At 35.1% G+C, this 20,424-nt stretch overlaps 1 protein-coding gene across 1 annotated transcript in view; it reads right to left on the bottom strand.

The window, feature by feature from the left end:
* Positions 1-1,518: 1,518 nt before the first annotated feature.
* The window catches only part of MRPS9 (mitochondrial ribosomal protein S9), a 35,338-nt gene continuing 16,432 nt past the window's right edge, over positions 1,519-20,424 (bottom strand). Inside the window, exons 5-11 of the mRNA XM_065829530.2 lie at positions 18,094-18,173; positions 11,824-11,906; positions 9,260-9,335; positions 6,404-6,572; positions 4,437-4,545; positions 3,420-3,589; positions 1,519-1,722 (exon numbers count right to left, since the gene is read on the bottom strand). Of these exons, the coding sequence (XP_065685602.1) occupies positions 1,631-1,722; positions 3,420-3,589; positions 4,437-4,545; positions 6,404-6,572; positions 9,260-9,335; positions 11,824-11,906; positions 18,094-18,173 (779 nt within the window). The 3' untranslated portion in view covers positions 1,519-1,630. The remainder of the gene's footprint in view (positions 1,723-3,419; positions 3,590-4,436; positions 4,546-6,403; positions 6,573-9,259; positions 9,336-11,823; positions 11,907-18,093; positions 18,174-20,424) is intronic.

Consider the following 20,424-nt stretch of genomic DNA (forward strand, 5'->3'; position numbering starts at 1 on the left):
CCATTTTGTATTTGCCTTAGTGTAAAACACATCTCATGTAACTCCCATATGTTTTTCAAGTAGTCAGGTGAATTGCCTCAGCTGTTGAATTCAACTTGACAAGTCATGTATTTTGACTGAGACAAACTACCTTAGCAATGAGAAATCTTGCCCAAGTTTACCAAGTATTCTCATGAAACAAGAGTTTAAAAAAAACCACAGTGACTTTGAGGAGTAAGGAATCAGAAACACATCAGTCAAGGATGCATACCCAGTTTCTCACCTTCTCTGCTTCACTCAGTTCAAGAGGTTTATTTACTTGCTGCCCCCCTCTTGAATGGTTGTCAGGAAAATAATGACCCATACAGATCACTTATAGTTGTTTATCACCTTGTGGTGATGTGCTAGCATTTTTCTTACCTCTGAGGGTAGTATTTTTGGTATCAACTACAGCAAATAAGCAGCAGGGCAGATACTCTAGCACTTAGAGTGTATGTCTGGGGATGAAGAAATCCAAGTATTGAAATATTCTAGATTTAAAAAAAGTTGAAAGTTGCCCTGTTGTTGGAACTACCCAGTTGAATTTTATTTTTTTCTCTGCTTTATCCTGGTGAGATGACCCTTATACTGTTTTTTGCTGTAGCCCAGTTCCTACAGGAAAGATGAAGGATATGCTCTTCCTTGGAAGCTCTATGTATTTGACCTCTGTTGCAGGAAGGAAGTTGGCAATAAACCAAAGCCTTGCACTTTTGGGTGAGTGCTGTAACCACTCATCTATTTTGGAAGGCTACAATTATAGACAAGAGGTGGGCAGCACTGTCATCACCTCCCGCTTCTGATTTTAAAAAAGAAAAGTTATGACTGTATTTGGCAAAGAGTCCAATGCTATCTTTGTGATTAGCCATATTCGGAACATGCCTGCTTTATCAGGCCCCTTGAGATTTAAGGGGTGGAGAAGAGCATTCTAAAAGATTAACTTCAGCCTAATCCCTCCAGCTCTTTCTGCATTTAGGAGAAGAAAAGAAAAAGTGACTCCTCCAGAAGGTGATTCAGAGCACCTAAACTTAGGAACTTGCTCTGAATCACTCCCTACTTAACCTAGGGAGGCATCCTGGAGACAACAGATTCCACAGGCAAAGGTTTATCCGCTGTCACAGCTCCTCTCTCAACATCCCCTCAGTTGTCGGTACCACTCTGCTAGTTTCTCAACTCCACCATAACTTAGATGTAAAGCTGTCACTTATCTTCTGATACCTGTGAAGCAAAAAGGCAGGCATCTCAAAGTTGTCCAAATACCTGTTCAGGAGCTGCTTAGTTCCAGAATTTGGATAGTCAAGTCACTAAACAAATACTACTGATTTTTAAAAGTTACAATCCACAACAGCTCCATAAATGGTTAATGACTTCAGTGGAGCTAAGCTGCAAAGTTGGCATTCAAGCTACTATTTTAAATTTAGCATATTGGCAAATCACACCACAATTTTCCACAATTTTAAATAAAGTTGGTTTGTTGGTTTTTAAACAGAGAAAACACAGTAGTTGTAACAGAAAAAGTCTTTATTACTAAATATATTTATACAATAGCCTTAAAACATAATTCAATATGTTCTGAAATTCTGGTAGCATTCTGTCATTCTTTGAATGCTCAGACTTATCGCTTTTTCCAGGTGAATTTCCGTCTGGCTCCCTCTTGACCAGGCTTTTTTCGTTCCTTCACACGTGGGTCAGGTGTTAGCAGTCCAGCTACAAAACAGAAAAGCACCCATTTGTTTACTGTTATTAGTTAGTGTTGCAGATATACTACATGTGAGGGACACAAGCCAGCCAATAACTTTGCATATGAATTGTAACATCAAGAAGGACAAAGGTTCAGTACAAAACATACTGAAAGGAAGTTTCGGCAGATCCTCTAACATTTTAACTTTTCTTTAGTTACTAAATTTTCTTCACATTTTAGTTTAAAAGCCAGGAAAAAAAAACACCACATTGTTTTACACCAATATAGCTTCAGCCTTCAGAGCAGTGATCTCCAACATTTTTTGGTTGTGCACTCCTAGCAGTAAAATATTTCTGAGCGTGCAGCTCCAATACAGAATCATAGAACAATTTTGGTTGGAAGAGACCCTCAATATCATCAAGTCCAACCATTAACCTAACAGTGTCACTAAACCATGTCCCTAAGGACTTAGTCTACACAACTTTTAAACACCTCCCACTTCATGGGCAGCCTGTTCCAATGTCTGACAACCCTTTCCAGGAAGAAGTTTTTCCTAATATCCACTCTGAACCTCCCCTGCTGCACTTTGAGGCCATTTTCTCTCATCCTGTCACTTGTTACTCGGGAGAAGAGACCAACCCCCTCCACGCTACAGCCTCCTTTCAGGTGGTTGTTGAGAGCAATAAAGTCTCTACATATATATGTGCGTATTATGTGTATTTATTAATCTATAAATGATATACGCTACTGAAATTAGAATATTTTCTTCCTGCACCCCAATGGATCACCTTGTGAAACACTGGGGTGCATGTACCCTACTTTGGAGACCACTGCTTTAAAGTACACTTAGTGTTTCCAGAGTATATTTTGTCATGTCCAAGAACTATGCTGATCTCTTCACAGATACCCAACTCACTAGAACATCAGTTTACAGGGGTATTCCTAGCAAGTCATATTTGTCCGTAGTGAAATGCTATAATCAAACTTGTTGCGATGAAGACAGCTTTACTTCCATGGCTGGCAGAGAGAAACAAAATCATAGCTGTTGTGCCAGTAATACACGCAAGTATTCTCCCTACTAGTCCAGAAAGAGCATAGTTAGAAGCGCACTGTTCGTAATTCTGTATTTCCCGAAACAGTATGGCATCTGATCACTGAGAAGCATGTTATCTAAATAAATTCTATCTTACCCCAGGTAACTTGTAAAATCCAAATAAAGCAAGAAAGGAAAGAAGCTCCTTCAGCCCAGCTAGCTGCACGCAATACGTTTATTCTAGTTACTATCCCTTCAAAGCTAACCCTCTAATGTTTCAGTTTGAGAAAAAAAAAATTAAACATGAACAACATGTGATTAACCAAGTGAAACAAAATACAATCTTAGTACCTTACAGCTCACTAATGCCTGATCCAGATTTATCTGTTAGTGAATATATATTAATCTTTTGTGATTCTATGTTGAGGCAATATCAGCTGGTTAATAGACCTAAGAGGTCGTGAACAGATAGAAAAATGTTCATGAAGTCATTCAAAATGCAAACAAAGAATGCTAAGAAACAAGATAAAACAATTCATAAATAAATGCAGATCCCTTTCATAAAATAGACAAGGTTTCACCGAGATTACTTACTCAAATTTGCACTATCTTATCCTTAATGATCCTAGTTTTAATTCCGTTAGTTATTAGAAACACGTTAAGAAACGTTGAAATAATTTCATTTCCTACCTTGCCTCATGAATTCCACTTCCTTTTCTGTCACAAAACTTCTTAAGGCTTTTGCAGAGGCTAAACGTATTGCTCCAGCCTGTGCAGATCTTCCTCCACCAGACACTGTGCAAACCATATCATGTTTTCCAACTCTATCTAGAAACTGGAAAGGGAACAACAACTGTTCTCTGAAAATAAAAAAATAATAAGCATAATAAAAGTTAAATATATACATGTATATGAAGTTATGCACTATATACATTTCTTATAATAGTATATACAAAAACATAGTTAACTTTCAGGCAGAGATCCAAAAAGGCATTCATGTGTCTAATTTTCTACTGATATTAACTAAATCAATGAGAGATTAGCAGTTAGCAGCATATTCAAACTGCCAACGGTAAGCATTTTAAGTTCAGTTTTACAATTAGTTTTTTTTTGCCAATTATCTATAGATGCCAAGGTCCATCAGCTCTAGATATTCAAACTGAGCAATCTCTCTATTCTTGAGCTCAGAAATCACAATATAAAATAATCATCACATAAGGGGTAGAAACCCTCCTATGTTAGCTTTATAAGAAGCTGTCTCTGTATCAGACTACACACATCCTCCAAAATCTGAAGCTTTACACAAAGCATCTCATCTTGTTTGTTTCCACTATGTTATTGTATGCCACAGTAATTACACATGGATACAATTCGCAAATCTCTCAGCAAACACTTAAAGATACTGTTTATTGTTTGTTTATTTATAAAATAAACTACAAGCCCTTTCTAAGGGGACCAAAATCTGAACTATCCAAATAGTCTGTGCTCTTGGAGAGACAAGAAACACAGAGCAAGGCTTGCCTATCAGTTCTTACACCACTAACTCCTGAGAACTAGGAGGAAAAGCAAGACCAATTTTCACAAAAGTTACACAGAAAGAACAATATAACATAAACTCTGTGGAACATAGCACCAACATACAACTGCATGGTATGATTTAAGGTAGATTAAGTACAGTAAGAATACAGCATGTCATAGTGCTCTCACCTGTCCTGCAGCACTGGGAAGTAATGTAAAATATCTATTCCATTCACTGTAATTTTTCCAGTCCCATTGTCATAAACTACTGCAGTAGCTCTTGCAGTTTTTCTTCCACCTTAAAGGAATTTAAACCAACCTGTTATGAGGCTTTAGTATTCTACAGAGCTTCAAGTGCCCAAGAAGTTAAACAAATCTCAACACTTCAATATAGTACCAGCTGTTTCTTTTTGGAGGCTGAGGTAACTATAAAATTGAGAAGGAAATCAATACAAACGATGAACAGCTAGTTTTCAATATATTTTAAGTCAATGTCTATTAAGTGGGGCAAGTGTCTGTTGGAAGGAGGTAGAGGTAACACCCTACCTCCCATAACCTCAGTAGCTCAGGATACTTTCTTGACCCTGTGATGTAACAGTATATGAAAATGAACAGTTTGTTTAACACCAACAATCACCATGAGTACAATTTCTACTAACATTAAAATACTTTATAAAATCATACAAAGGTGCAGAAGTTCAAGAATATTCACATGGCAAAGGTTAACACTTCAATTATACTGGTATAAGTAATGCCTATGCATCATTTAGCACAGTTTCCTCAGAAATTAGTCAGTTTGAAGTGCATTAGCTTCACGTTAAAACATGACAAACTGTGCTAAAGTCTAAGACCAATCTTCTGTAGTACAAAAGAAGCTATCATTCTGATAAAGGAATTATGAAACAAATTAGACATTTTTCTTAATTTAGGGGGGTGATGGGACATAAACAAGACTGTTCTTGAACTTCCAAAAATCTGTTGGCTTTTCTTAAATCACATGTGTTCCATGTTCACCAAACTTCAATAACTATCCTTCTGAAGACACTGCTGAAAACCAGTGTGGATTAAATCCCAGTTTGGCACTCTCACATCAACTTGATGTCCTATCATCTTGGGGCCAACCCAGCTAGAACAGAACTCTCCAGCCATTTTGCTCTTCCGATTGTTCCTGCTCCAGCAGGGCGATTTGACTAGATGATCTTTCGAGGTTCCTTCCAATCCCTAACATTGTGTGATTCTGTGTGACTTTCTGTGACCTTTGTTCTTATTATCATCTGCTGCCTGCTGTTCAAGAATACACATCATATCTGACTAAGATTCCTCTTAAATGTACAGCATAAAGTGTATGTGCACATCTGCTTCGTCCAGAAAGTCATCAGACTTTCCTATCCATGTTGTTGCTACCTTGTTTTTTCTAGGCAATCATATCGTATATCATTCTTCTACTACATCTTTCAGCAAAAACGTAAGCAGCCTGTGTGTAGAACATACAGAGACATTTATAGCTTTTCTCTAAGATCTCCTCTGCCTCAGTACCAAAGACTGATTCCTATCTCTGTCCCATAAGGTCAGCTGTAGTTTGTCCACTTGTTTGAAAAATTTAGTAATTCCCTCTTTGCATTTTCCCCGGCTGTTTGTAAATATCCAAATACATTGCTATTTATTCTCCGCATCTTCAAAATTCTCCTTTGCTAGACTGCCCACGCAAGTCATGCTAGAGGTTATTTAGTGGTTGAAGTATGACACTTTTATATTAAGCAATAACACTGTTACACCCATGGAATTCTCCATATGTGTTTGTTGTTCCTCCAGTCACACACCATTCACGTTCAACAGTCAACTCTTGCCAGCAATGAAAGTCCTTTTGTATCCTACAACACGCAGTACAACAAGGTCTTCTCTACAGAGGTACTACTGTATAGAAATGCAGATATAAACTAACAGTTGATGGCCTTTGTGGCAAAAACTTCCACTTTGTTACCAGGCCATGTCATAATTTAGTGTGGCATAACATAAATAACTATTACACATGCAATATACACTTAAGCATATAAAATGAAGTAGCAACACATCCTGCCGTGCTGTACATACTATAAGGAAAGTAGAGTGAAGAGTAAAAGCACTGGCATCATTACCAACCAACTTGAAATTATTACCTTCACCGGTGCTGAAGGCCACTCCTCGCTCATCATATTTCAAGGGCTCAATAACCACTTTTTGTAACTGCACTGGTACTTCTTTGGAAAACTTTTGTACATACTTCTCCTCGATGTCACCACATGGCAACGTCATCAGTTTTTCCAAGAGCAGAATAAACCTTGAATACTGTAGACAACAAGACTTCATTAAAGGATGCAAGTGTAATTGCATTTGCTGAAACTTTCTATTTTTATATAATTGATCTTTCATACTTCACTTTTATTGATGATATCTGACAAGATGACACTTTTGCACCTACATGCTGATTTAAGAACAGCATGCAGATGCATCATTTTCTGTGTGACTAAAGATACCTAGTTCTTTCATCAGGCAACAATGAAACTTTAATTTAAAGCATAACCAACCCCTCTGTAATACAGGACTATTGTATCAGAATGAAGTTCACCTCACTCTTTAAAAGAAAATATTGAGGGTGGTCTTCATTATTTTATTATTGTTTTATAAAATGGCAAAAGGAAGAGATTTTTACCTAATTTTCAGTAAGTCAGCATGTTCATTGACTTGGAAATAATTTTATTTCACTAAACTGAACCTCTTAAATGATTATATTTCATAATATATACAGGAAATACCTATCTGTCTATCTTTGGCTGTTCAAGCTGAGTTACTTTTATGTTTATGATTTCCTTTAGAACCGAACAATCAAGCTATTTAAAAATTCAAGAGATACTTGACTTAAAGGGCAACCTCTTGAAATAAATTATCCTTTGCTACTGTGTGGTTCTCCTTCCCCCTCACGCCCCCCTCCAAAGTTCTTCAACATGTGATTAAGGAGTAAACACCACTGTGTTAACCCATTTGTGCTTAAAGCTGGGATGTTCTGTTAGGAAGTGTTACTGGCAGGAGCACTAGACAGCTGGGCACTGGATATAAAGGTATGCTTTCATCTAAAATAGATTTTTCATATAGATATCGTCTTCATCTAGATACCATGAATTTCACTTTACTTACAAGCTGTTGTTAAATGTATATTTTCTTTTCTCTGTTAAAAGTACTTTTTCTTTTCTCTGTCACCAGTCTTCTGCACAAATTTAATACTTTTCCTGGAACCCAGCAATAGCCTCTGGAGCTCTGACATCACTTAGAAAGCTACTTCAGACTAACTATGTGACACAGAGCTGTGGTAAAGCCTTTGAAGAGCAAAAGTACAAAAATTTTAAAATTATAGAGGCTACAGATGAAGAAAACTTCCAACAGTTTTCATTTCCAGATTGCAAAGGGAAAAAAAACCCAAACAACCAAGTAAACATCAATACCTCTGATTTTGTTTAATAACGCAAACACCACAAAAATTTTGTTGCAGTGGCAAAATATAAGAATTTGAGCAGGTAAGACTGGTAGCTCATACCAAGACATTCCAAATACATTTAAACAATGTTTGTTCCCATACGCTGTGGCTTTGAGACATTGTGGTTTTACATGCAAGAGTTCAGTATGTAAATGGTTTTGGGGGTTGGTTTGTTTGTTTTCGTTGTTGTTGTTTTGATTGGTTTTAGTTTACTATGGTCTACTTTCACAGATGTAGAATGTACAAAAAAAACAAGCAGTGAAGAATACCAAACTGTTTGGTTTTACAACTAGACCAGTTCCTGGCACTGTGAGAGGAAGAACAGCCATTCCAAATGCAGGAGCTACTGAAAACACTGAAGTCATAACTCCAAGCAAGATAGAGAAAGTCTCCTGGGTATACCATATACCATATAATTGCTTGAGATCTTTTCACATCACCCCTAGACAAGGAAGCCATCACATCTTACTGTTCTGGATGACAAGTGAGCAAAGGGCATGTTTGCTGCTGCTATGTTATTTTTGCAATGATGCTGTCCACAGGAAACACTTCGGATGCTCTGACAAATTGTGTTTTATTCTCTGGTACTACCATATTCAACCTTAAACTTTCAAAAGAAAACTGAAGCTGGCCACATAGTCTGAACCTGCTGTTACAAAATCTAATGCTATTTAGGGGACTGTAGGAAAAAGCTTTGAGTAAGAAAAAAAGTGTACGACTATCAGGATGAACAGTCTTATTCCCAGAGATACATGTAAAGAAGGACTCAAAATCTAGATAGTGATACGGTTTGTAGATACTGAAGACACTGCAAAATCCTCCTCTCTCCCACCATATTCATATCAAAGGGGAATATAACAAGAGATATCTGTATCAGACCACATATCCATGTAGCTTTGTATCTTGTTTCTGATATTTTATTCTGTAGCAAATCACTAAGAAAAAGGACTCCATATTTCTGATCAGCCTTCTCTGTGATTTTTCTATCATTATCATGTCAACCTTAAGATCAAATAATCAGCAACTCTATGGAGGTTTACCATTACACAAATCCATCGTGTTTTCCATCTTGAACATTTACCCCTTCTCTATAACAAGCAGAGGTTCTAGCCCTACTGTTTTTTCATCTCTAACTAGAATAAATGACTATTAATTCCTATTATAAAGCATTACTATACTCCCTTCCTGACTACATAATTAGACTACAAGGAACAAGTCCTCTAGCCCTCACAATGTTACCAGGAGAAAAACTAAGCTCTATTAGTACAGAATTATTAAGGATTTTCCGTCGTTACTGTGCTAAACAAAAAGTGACACTGGTCACTTTTCAAGACAACACGAATGTGATAGTGCAATGAGCAAATACAGATTTTAGGAGAAGAAAGAAAATTCTTTCAAAGAGCACCTGCTTGTTCATAGTACCTTTTCAGTACCCAAAATCGCACCCAGAGTCTGTATTTTTAAGATATGAACCTCCTTAAGATTCGAAAGATTAACTACTTACATCATTATCTGACAGTTTTTCTAACAACATTTCTTCCAATTCAATCTTAGTCAGCCATCTGCTGCCAGCCAGGTTTCTGTTTAAAATATCACATATATTCTCCCTTTAATTAACCATGCAATTAGAGTAACATCACAAAGGACCACACATACAGTCAGTCTTCGTTTAGAAATACATTTTCCATTATAAATCAATACAGATCACATTCCTATAGTAAACATGAGAAGGCTTACATTGATTTTTAAAGTTCTTGTGAAAGGGAGGGTAACTTCATGTACTGAATCATCACACAAAAATTATGAGTATCAGTTGTACATTATTCATATTATGGAAGTCCAAGATTAAGATAGCATAGTGCTGTAATAGTGAACAAGCCTCTCCACAAGTTCAGACTTAATTTTAAAAGCCTGCTGCTGGAAAAGTTTGCTTTACAAGCAACAAAGACCAAAATTGAAGGTTCAAACAGAAATGCTAACACAAAGAAAAACCAATGCTTGAAATAAATCTTTGAAATATGAATGATATGAAGTGACCAACAAAATAGAATGCCACCATAAATACACATGCCAACATTACCAAGTAAATTTAAGGCAAAGTTTTAGGTTTTTTCAGAAACAATCTTAATGAAAGTTTTCAGCAGATTTAAGGAAGCTGTGATTCAGAAAATCACTCCTTCTGAAGGTGATTTTAAGTAGTACTTCATAGAGTATGTATATTAACGCTTTTCTGAGTCAAGGCATGAGAAATGTTTATTTAGAAACAATTCTGATTTTAACAGTAATTCTAAAAAGTTTTCAATCCTGACAGACTCAATTATATACTTACATTTATGTATTGCTATTTCCAGTGAAGTCAATGACATTTTTTACATGTGAAAAGCTATAAACTTAAAGCTGATCAAGATCAGGTCCTAACCCTACAATTAATATTACAGACTGAATCCACAATAGATTTATTTTCTGGGAAACAAAAAACCAAACTAAACAGACAACGTCGAACACTGTACAGCAACAGTCCTTCCCATCCACCCACCCTCTATCTATACTTCGGGGATAAATTATCCAGGCTAATCTGAGTACCATAACCAGTGTGGACATTAAGTCTCAAAAATCCTTCAAATTCTCTGAGCTTTTACAAACCTAACAGGTGAAAAAACCTTTCAACTCTGACTAGCTTTAGGTCATTTTTCACATCAGTAAATCCACTGGCCGAGCTCTGTAAGGAGTCAGGTTATTTTTCAGCAGCATAAACCAAGAATCTAAATTTGTTTGTTCTCTTGTCTGCTCAGAAGCCAACACAAACCTATGACAAAACATTCTGCGGGTCACAGGACACTATTTGTATTATGAAGAAACATGAACTTCTGTTATTTAAGAAATGGAAATAATCTTGGCAAATTAACCCCTTCTCTTCCTAGAACAAAAAACAAATGGCTGAAATTAAGGAATGACAAACCACAATGATGAGCAACTAGAACAGCACATAAATCTGACTAGAAAGCACACAGCAAAAACAAAGATAAAAACAACCTGGACAGCAAAAAAATAACTATACAGAAAAGCAGTAAATGCCAAAATCAAAACTTAGGAGCTGCATCCTTCTCTTTTAAAGCCTTGCTTAATCTAGTATACTAACATATCATACAATCCTAGCAAAAAAATCTCAAATAGAAGATCAAGAATACAGCCTAAGGGAAGTAAAAAGTTCTTAAAGCATAAACCCAGAAACAATCCTGACTGCATACACTATGAAAAAAAACGCTATAGCTTCTCCATTAGCTTCTGGTTGACATGCATCTTTGCCGTCCAGTGGCTAATCAGTCAAAGAGCTTGTTGTGCACACCACAGAAGTCAAACACGAGAAAGAATAGAGACTAAACTCAACTGCTAATAATGGTGATATTTAAACAAATCCTACCAAATAAACTTCTATAAAATTTCTGTCGTTTTTGATGATTTAGCTGTACAGAGCCATTAGAAGAAAAATAGTGAAATTAAGTTTTTTGATGCTCTTCAAGTTCAATATTTTAAGTAAAAATATTCAAGAACTGTAATTAATAAAAGGCTACTAAAGAGCTCAGCTTAGGCCTTAGGATTTTTCCAACAGATAAGCAACTTATTTGGTATTTTAAAATGCACTGTTCTCTTATAAAGAGTATACTTCATTTTTAAAAATATTTTTAATTAAGAATTGATTAGAAAACTTCATATACAGAAACACAGAATCCTGAATATTCTCTACTTATTTTCAAATTGGACTTCAGAATTTTTATATAAGTGAGAATATTGAAAGGAGCAGGGAGAGATTAAAGACAAAGAGAAACAGGTAGGGTTTGTCTATTTTAGCAGGGAGAAGTGAGCACTCCACACATACATATTACAGATAAGACTTTTCAACCTCAAATTACCATACAAATATTAGACAAGGAACAGAAAAAATGTCTGAAAATATATGTTTGTGGAATAAAAGGCAGGTAGGGTAGGGAACTATAAGAAGTGCCAAAACAACATACTGAAGCATTTTAAGATAACCAGTATCAATATTCATTCTAACCAGAAGCTTACCTTTTTTTCTTCTGAGGAGGAAGGTCTTGAGCTATCAGTTGGTCTTGGTACTTCTGAGCGTTTAGCACTTTTTCATATGTTTCCTAAAATGCATATGGAAAAAATATTTAAATGCATTTCATCCATTAATATTTACATTTTGTTATTTAAAATACGCCAAACACTTAAAATTCAGAATCGGTCAGAAAACAAGTAGAGCTCTATCAATTGAAGAAAAATACAGTAATTTAAATCTGAACCAACCAACATTTAGATAGCATATATACTATTTTCATATGCAGTTCAAAGTAATTAATTTTGAATTCCGCTATTTTTCTTCAATGATGTTTGTTGCTTTCTTAAATATGTTTATAAACAACAAAAAAAATCATGTTCAACTGCATGCAGAAAAGCAACTACATTTGTACAACGGGTACAACTCCAAAACATACTGAACCATTATTTGGTCAGTGCATCCAAATTTTCGTTTGACTGCCAAGGTTTAAGATTGTAAATAATTTCATTTAGTTAGATTTTTGTACATTTAAAGTGTCAGCTTTGGTGGCCCATGTAAGTCAGAACTCCTGCTTAACCAGGCATGTCCACAGGGACATGTATTAAGTTGTACATTTACTATCAACAGAATTTCTGTTCTTTCAAATTTTACAGATAGATTTATACTGAATTTTCAGTACTCTTTTTAAATTCTTAGGTATGCTATTATTTTCAAACGAGGTTGTGACAGTTAGTTATCACTTCAGAAAAAAAAAAAAAAATCAAAAAAGTCACACTGAAAATATAACAGAAGAAACATACTTTTTAAAAAGTATTTTCAGTTTTAATCCATTCAGAAACTTTTGGAGGCTATTTGGTTCTAAATTATAACATCTAATACTCTGGATTACAACAGTGATTCAAACCACAATCTAAATAGGATTATTTGGAGAAATAATTAAAAATTATACTGAAACAAAACAGGATTGTTGTACTAAAATAAAGTATATGTCAAATAACTTATTTCCATTATCAACTAAAAATATAAAGTTTATAATCACTTTCATATACCTTATCAATATAATGAGTTTTAGCAAATACTAGAGAGAAAATCCAGTGTAAGAATGAGTGGGATAAGGAACAATGGTTGGGGTTTTTTTTCTTTGTATTACTTACAAAAAATAGTAAAAGAAGGAATGTGAGACAGCTCTGTATTGTCAGAAGTTAATCAACGAAATACTAGTTCTTAAAATAATACTGAGATTTGCAACAGGATGTAGTGAAATTTCTTCAACCGTTTACATTTAAAACAAACAATCAAAAAAATCCTTACTTATAAACACCTGATGTTCAAGCTGATTTATCCACTAATAGAAAAATACATCCACACACATACTAAAAATGTTTGTACTTAAAGCGTATGAACCAAGAAGAGATTGTTATCTGAGCTGCACTCAAAGCATTTAAATAGGGACAATTCACTGAAGTCTTTGATTCAGGTCATTGGTGACGCTTTTAACAGCACAGTGGAACAAAATTATTTTTGGAATAACTCCACAGTACAGAATCCCGAATTTCAAAATTGTCCAGTTTTCATTGAGACAACATAAGAACCCATATAGTAGTATGCCTTTCAGAAATCCTTTATTTTTCATAAACATGCCTGTATCAGATAGCAACTAGGAAAACTTTTCAGCTTAAAAATAATCTATTTATTTTCCAACAGAAGATACATAATATAAAAGAGCACAACAAATCATCTTTTCAAGTATTTCCAAACCTCACCAAATACCAAGATACAGCAGCACTACTGTGGGCAAGATTCACATCATTTCACTCTAATAATCATAACAGCTCCATTCAGAGCTGACTATTAGGTCACAAAAAATTAACTAATTATTAAAAACACAGCCATGGTTTGGGTTAGATGGCATGAGACATGCCTGACACAGAGAAATTGTTATGCATCTGTAGTTAGACATGGAAAAGAATCAGTACATAAGCTTCTGCTCTGGAGTGTGGAGGGAGGGAAGCGAAGGTCAAAGAGGGCTCTGGCTGCCCCTCTGCTCTCTAGGAAGAGCTCAGCTGGAACAGGCCTGGAAATACCCGTGAGCTCCACCAGTTTTTGCATTTGGAAGATGCCAAAACCAGGCATGAAGAAGATATTTTGGTGTTAGATGATCAGACGAGGTACTGGGTTACTTGGTCTTATAAATGTGTAATGAGGTTTTTCACTTTACTGTGAGCTTCTCAGCTTAACTTTCACCTTCCTGAGGTGCATGAAGCATCACCTTCCTACCTGGCAAGAGCCTCCTCACAAATGCCCATCATCTTCAGTACACTCTGGCAAATATATTTATCTGTGGGAACGGTCCACAAAAATACCTGAACCAGGAACCCAACAAAAACTCAGCTGTATCACAGTTCTTTAAAAAGTAAAGAAGAGTGGGAGGGAACCACAGCTGTTAGCTTAGGACAGACTGACTAAAGTCAGAATTGCTTCTAAAGAGCAACTGAAACACAACACAAGTTGAAGGTAGACTTAAGGATTTTGTCATGATATTCAGAAACCACTGATGTACACAGGAAAATAAAATGAATGTGGGTTTTAGTTTTTAGCCTCAGAAATTCATTATTACAACTACAAAGAAAGCTTTACAACAGCTGGGACAGTAAGATTTTCCTGAAGACCCTCCCTAGGTATTCCCAAAGAACACCAACACTCCACAGCATGTTTAAGTTCTAAGAAAGTACACATCTAGAAATCAAAATGATCTTTTTAAACTGGTCTGGTTAAATTACAGTTATCATATCCATTCATACAAAGAACCCTTACACAGGAGATGAAGTTGAACAACATGAAAAAGTATTTCAAATACTTCTAAGTGTTAGAAAAATGCTAATTTCCTGCATATTTCTGGCAATGAAAGTGGACTTGCATTTCTTATGAAATAAAATTTTGGTCTTAAGTATTAAAGAACAATAATGCCTGTATTTAATTTCTATATGGAGATGAAGTCGACAGACTAAAAGAACCACTCACGTGTGAAGTAAAGTATGTGCAAACTCAGGAATAGTATGTAATGCCCAATAATTTATCTGACAAATCTTCACTCCCCAAAGGCTAAAGAAATCTTCTGAAGACACAGTTGCTTTTTCAAAGCTGGCAGGTGAAGATTTTACTAATCACTTCAGGATTCAATAGTCCAATTCATGAATGTACCCATCTGTGTGACTTGTAAACTCAGCTATTACACAGTCAAAATAGCTGATTTTACGAGATTGGCTACGTACTGAATTGCTTCCATTTCTAATAGAGAGATCAAATTTCAGAGCTCTACAAGGATGCTCTCTTTTAAAATGAAAAATAATATTCTTATTTTACCCTATGTAGAAAAATAGGTAAGAAAACTAGCAAATAGAACCCTAGAAGAACAGATTTTTATGGGAAAAAAAAGTTAATATTTTGGTTAAAATATGCTGCAGAGTCCACATCATTTTATATCACAGTTTGTATTTTTCTTTGCTGCTTAAGAGATTTTGACTTCAGCATTTACTTTGGGTTTTTAAGAGTTAAAACACTCTATTGTTTAGACCGTTTACCTCTGATCTACAACCTCTGATATTGCTTAAAAAGTACATGAAGCACAATTGTACAAAATTACTGTTTTGCTAGAAAGAATGGTATGAAGAGACCATTTTGTCCTTTTCTGCACATTACAAAAAATATGACATTGCTCTAAAACACTTTAGTGAAATGATCAAATATACTATCAAACATCTCAAAATGGTGTTTCATGCAATAAACATTCTTTTATGAATTTAAAAAAAAAGTCCTTTTCCTTCCCTACAGCTAAACTTTAATCAACAGGCAAAACAAAGACAACAATGGAGTGTTAAGCAAATAACCTTTATAAAAGTTCATTTAATATTCAAGTCATAACAGCATATATATTGGCAGTTACAATACATGTGGATATACACAGTCTGTTTTTAGAAAGTGGATAATATTTATTAGAATTAGGTTAAACAAATGATGTTGTGACCAGTTATATTACTAGTAATTAATAAAATCCATGAATCTATGTAGTAATTAGTGGCGTACAAGTTTAGGCTAAATATTATGTTTATCCGATTTATTAGACTAATGTAGCAATTTAAAGGACATCCTCAAATGGGGCTGACTACTTACACTAGACTGTATTAACACACAACCCTTTTTTCCCCTAACCGAATTAATTAGCTTTGAGACTTAAAAATACTTTTTCTTAAATACACATTAGTCTAATAAGAGGTTAAAACAATGCTGGGAATTTCATGCATATTTCAGCTTTCATTTGGCTGATTAAAAAAAAAAATCTGTTAAGCTTCACTTCAGGCATTTAGGCTTAGAGAAGCCTATTTCATTAAAATATTTAGAAACAGTCAAAGAACATTCAAGCATCTTATACTGATGAAACAAGTATTTGTCAAACCAATTTGTTTGAAGGTGGTTGCCATGCTGTTAGAAACAAGATACACTATTCTTTTAGATATTTCCAAGGCAAGCTCACATACCCTTTCTAACTGCTAGGAAGAGCTAAAAATAAACTTGTGCTCCTTGTAAAATTTGTAATTTCTTCATTATGATGGAATGCAACAAAACATCTTGCCCTTGGGTTGCTCTGTTTCAGCCAAAACAAATGCAAATGGCTTGTCAGATGACAGCTGTTTGATAAGGCTCCTCTACAAGACCTGCATGCTTTACTTTTTTCCGTGAAACTTGGGATGAAAGGCAGAAGGCAGGAAGAGAATTAATGTAGCATACAGTCTAAAGGCAATGCTACAACCGTGATTAAGTAGAAAAGTTAAAAGGCACAGATTTTCCACAGCCTCGCTGCGTGCAACCCATCCGTGTAACAAGTTGACAGGCCTAGCGCGTCAGCTCCATCATCCTCTCCGACAGCTAAAACGCAGCATTGCATCCCTTTTCAGAGAAAATTTGCGTCTGCACCATGAAGCGTTGTACATTATTTCTTAGCACTGCAGGGGGCTCAAGTCCATATGGAACCTTCACAAATATTACCACAGATCAAACCAGCGGCGTTTCGAGGCAGATTTGACATACCTATTTAAATGAACAGCAGGGGTCCTCGGGCTGCCTCAGGCTGTGCAGCAGAAAACCTCTGTGGAAAGCCTGTGCTGCAGCTCCATTACTCAGCAAAGACACACTCTACATTTATCATTCATTTCATTTCTGCCAGGGCAAGAAGCTCATTTGCCCAAGGTCAACCAAAAAAAAAAAAAAGTGAGGGGGGGCTGTTATTCTCCCAAAGAAATAAATGTACCTGACAAGTGGGGATTTTGTCCTTTGGGTACGCAGCACGCAAATAAATATCAGATAATTCTAATAAAAACACTATACTCAGTAAAGCTGTGCACGGAATTTGGTAACATAACACTTTTTTTTTTTTTTTGACAACAAACTAACCATAGAACTAACTTTTTTAAGACTACCTGATGAGGAAACAAAATCTGACATGATTGTCCAATTCATTATTTCTGCATACATTATTAATGCTTTTGTCTTGTATAAGTGCACATAGGAAACACACCTTTCTATAAACTCTTCTAAAGTGGAAGATAATGCTTGTGCCATGGATGGTCATAAATATGAAATGTCTGTTCATAATCCATGTTAAGACTAAGGGTCTAGCAATGTTCTATTAGATACAGCTTTTTCATAAAGGTAAACAGATGCAGATCCTTCACTCCTGAAACCATAGTACTCAGAAAAAGCTTTAAGTTTGCATGAATGGAACAGTCTTGGGGGGGGGGGGGAAGTGGTGGAATCAATTAAGCAGTTTAAATGCAAATTTTCTTCACATTAAATGTCAGCACAAATAACATTTCCTATAGCTTTGCCCTTCAAGGGAAAAAAAAATCCCTATTTTTTATTCTACAATGAGTTTTCCCAGAACTAGCCATTTTTGTTGTATATGCATTCTCCACTACTATAAAGTCTACAAGAAAGCATTAAGACTATTCAAATCCAGTCCATAGCCAAACCTGTAAAATAAACCAAAAATTAAAGCAAGAACTATTATGTAGTCTGTTTTCTCAAATGTGACATAAAAATGCCCCTAATTATGGATATTGTGACAGAAAAAAAATAGACATTGCATTTGGCTTTGGTGGTGATGTTATGGCCTACTGTGAAAACATGAGTAAACTCAGGAGCTCCTGATAAACATCTCTAGAATAACACATACTTGACTTGGAGCTAACATTATTTATTACAGATTATAACATACTTACATGCATTAACGAATAATATGACTGCTTGCCAGTATAAAAAAGAAAGTGAAATGGTCGGCCATCTTCTCCCCACTGGATTTCTAATGAAAAGCAAGGTTAGACAAAAAAGCAATATACATTCACCAAAAAAAAAAAAATCCTGTATTTAAATGCAGTTATAAACCTCTTTCATAATACTGATTACCTTTTTAAATATTAGAGAACAAAGACATTTTATAGGTATTCAGCCTATTTGGAAATCTAATTATTTAGACTTGCTAAAAACTAAAATCCATCTGCAATTACAACCAAATATTTAATACAATATTTCTAAATATCGTTTAACATGACGTAATCCTCTCATGTACATCTTAAATAAACTTTCAAAGACTGTATAGTTGATATTGCAGACAGAAGTATCCATTTTAGAATAGGAAGAACTACAAACTAAGAGACAACTGAAATCTACATAATGATTGTGAAAGCTGTAAGATTAACAGCTCTGGAAAACAGTATCTTAAACCCAGAGTAAATATATTATTAGTATGGTATGTCTAAACCAAAGTAAGCATTCATATATATATATTTTTTGTGGATAACACAACTGTATTCAGCACTTGGGTGATTTTAGCCCTTGTTCATGTTGATACATTTGGGATATTTAAACATCAAGACCTATGCTATAGTTTACCTAATTAGTTCAGCAGAAAACATATGTTCCATATCATTCAGCACATCCAGTGTATTTTATTCATGTAAACAAATGTTATTTAAGGACAAATACATTTCAACTTTGGAAAAAAAAAAATCAACTTAAATATAACATGACAAAGATCTTTTCCAAATAAATTGACAAAAATAAAAACCTGAAACCTTCACAAATTGAACTGTGGAGAAGCTCCCAGCCATTTTATCCAGTGAAGTTCAAACGAAACTATCTATAAGCTATAGACAAATATAAGACTCCAAAAACCTGTCTGATAAGCACTATGTATTGCATTGGAACATTAGGACATGATATCGCAGAAGTCAAATGGAAAGATGCAAAACTTACTAGAACAGAAGGAATACAGGGGGGCTTTTACCCACATATACTACTAGTAGAATGTGTGAATTTCCACGTATGCAGCTGTGAAAGCATATTTTGTTGAAATTACTGTTCAGGGAACATTCTGAAGTATAAATTTACATTTTTGTACTTCAAAGTTATCAAAGACATGATGCACAGACAAGACAAGGCTGCCTTAAAAGAGATACTTATTGAAAGTGTTATTTTTAGATGTAAATACAAAGACATACATTTATACTAATGAGTTCTTACACTCCTCAGGACATAGCTAGCATTTCAAAGAATCCTTTAGTCCCAAAAGCATACAGAATAGTAGCTCTAAGTTCTGTCATAAAATAGACCTTGGATTTTAAAACTGCATGATGATTAACTCTCTCTTAGCCTTTCGCTTTCTACTTTTTATTTCACAATACTGTGAAGTTTGAAAATAATACATTACACAATTTGAAAGCTGAAACTTCAAAATTTCAGATAATTTAGACAGCTTTTTAAAAGACACACTAAGCCCCCAAAACATTAAGTATCAATTCCAGGAACAGGAAAAGGAAGGATGGAAAATGGTAAGATTTCACTGATAATCAGAAATGTCCATCTGGGACTCGATAGCTCAGTGAATGTAGAATTTCACACCCATGCTACTAGTTCATACTAAGTGTGAGTCAAAAGCGGATGACAGGTTTTGACATTTTCTTTTAAATATTCTATGTAAAATTAATTTGGCGATTTTAGTGAAATTCTCACTGACAAATTGACCAACATACTGGCATATCACTGACAACTGGGACTTCCTACAATGTCTCAGGAGCAAGACCAAAGACAGTACGGACATAAGCGCAGAGTTAGGACTTCCAGATCAAAACATTATTAGAAGAGTTTCCACTCTCTCTCTTCTCTCAACTGGCAATTTCAAAGCTGTAATTTCTAAGCTTTAGAGCAATGAAGTTACCAGGAAAGCTTTTGGTTTAAAATAGTATTAATGAATATTTTATGGCTATGATAAGACAGCTCTGACAAAAAGCTATTGAATTCAACAAAAAGTTTTCCCATGACTTCAACAGATTCTGCACGTCATCCTACCCATTGTTTATTTTTAAACAATGAAAAACATGTATCTACAGTCACTTAACAAGATGTCTGAAAAGACCACTGGTATTCCAGAATCCAGCAGTATTTTTTTAATCCTAAAAAACAGAGTTACCAGGTCAGGTTTTTACTGCTCACATCTTGGTAGTTATTAGGAACACAGGGAAAAAAAGTAAATCTGTGAAAATAAGGAATTCTAT

Source organism: Patagioenas fasciata, chromosome 1 (assembly GCF_037038585.1).
Source record: "Patagioenas fasciata isolate bPatFas1 chromosome 1, bPatFas1.hap1, whole genome shotgun sequence".
Lineage (NCBI taxonomy): Eukaryota > Metazoa > Chordata > Aves > Columbiformes > Columbidae > Patagioenas > Patagioenas fasciata.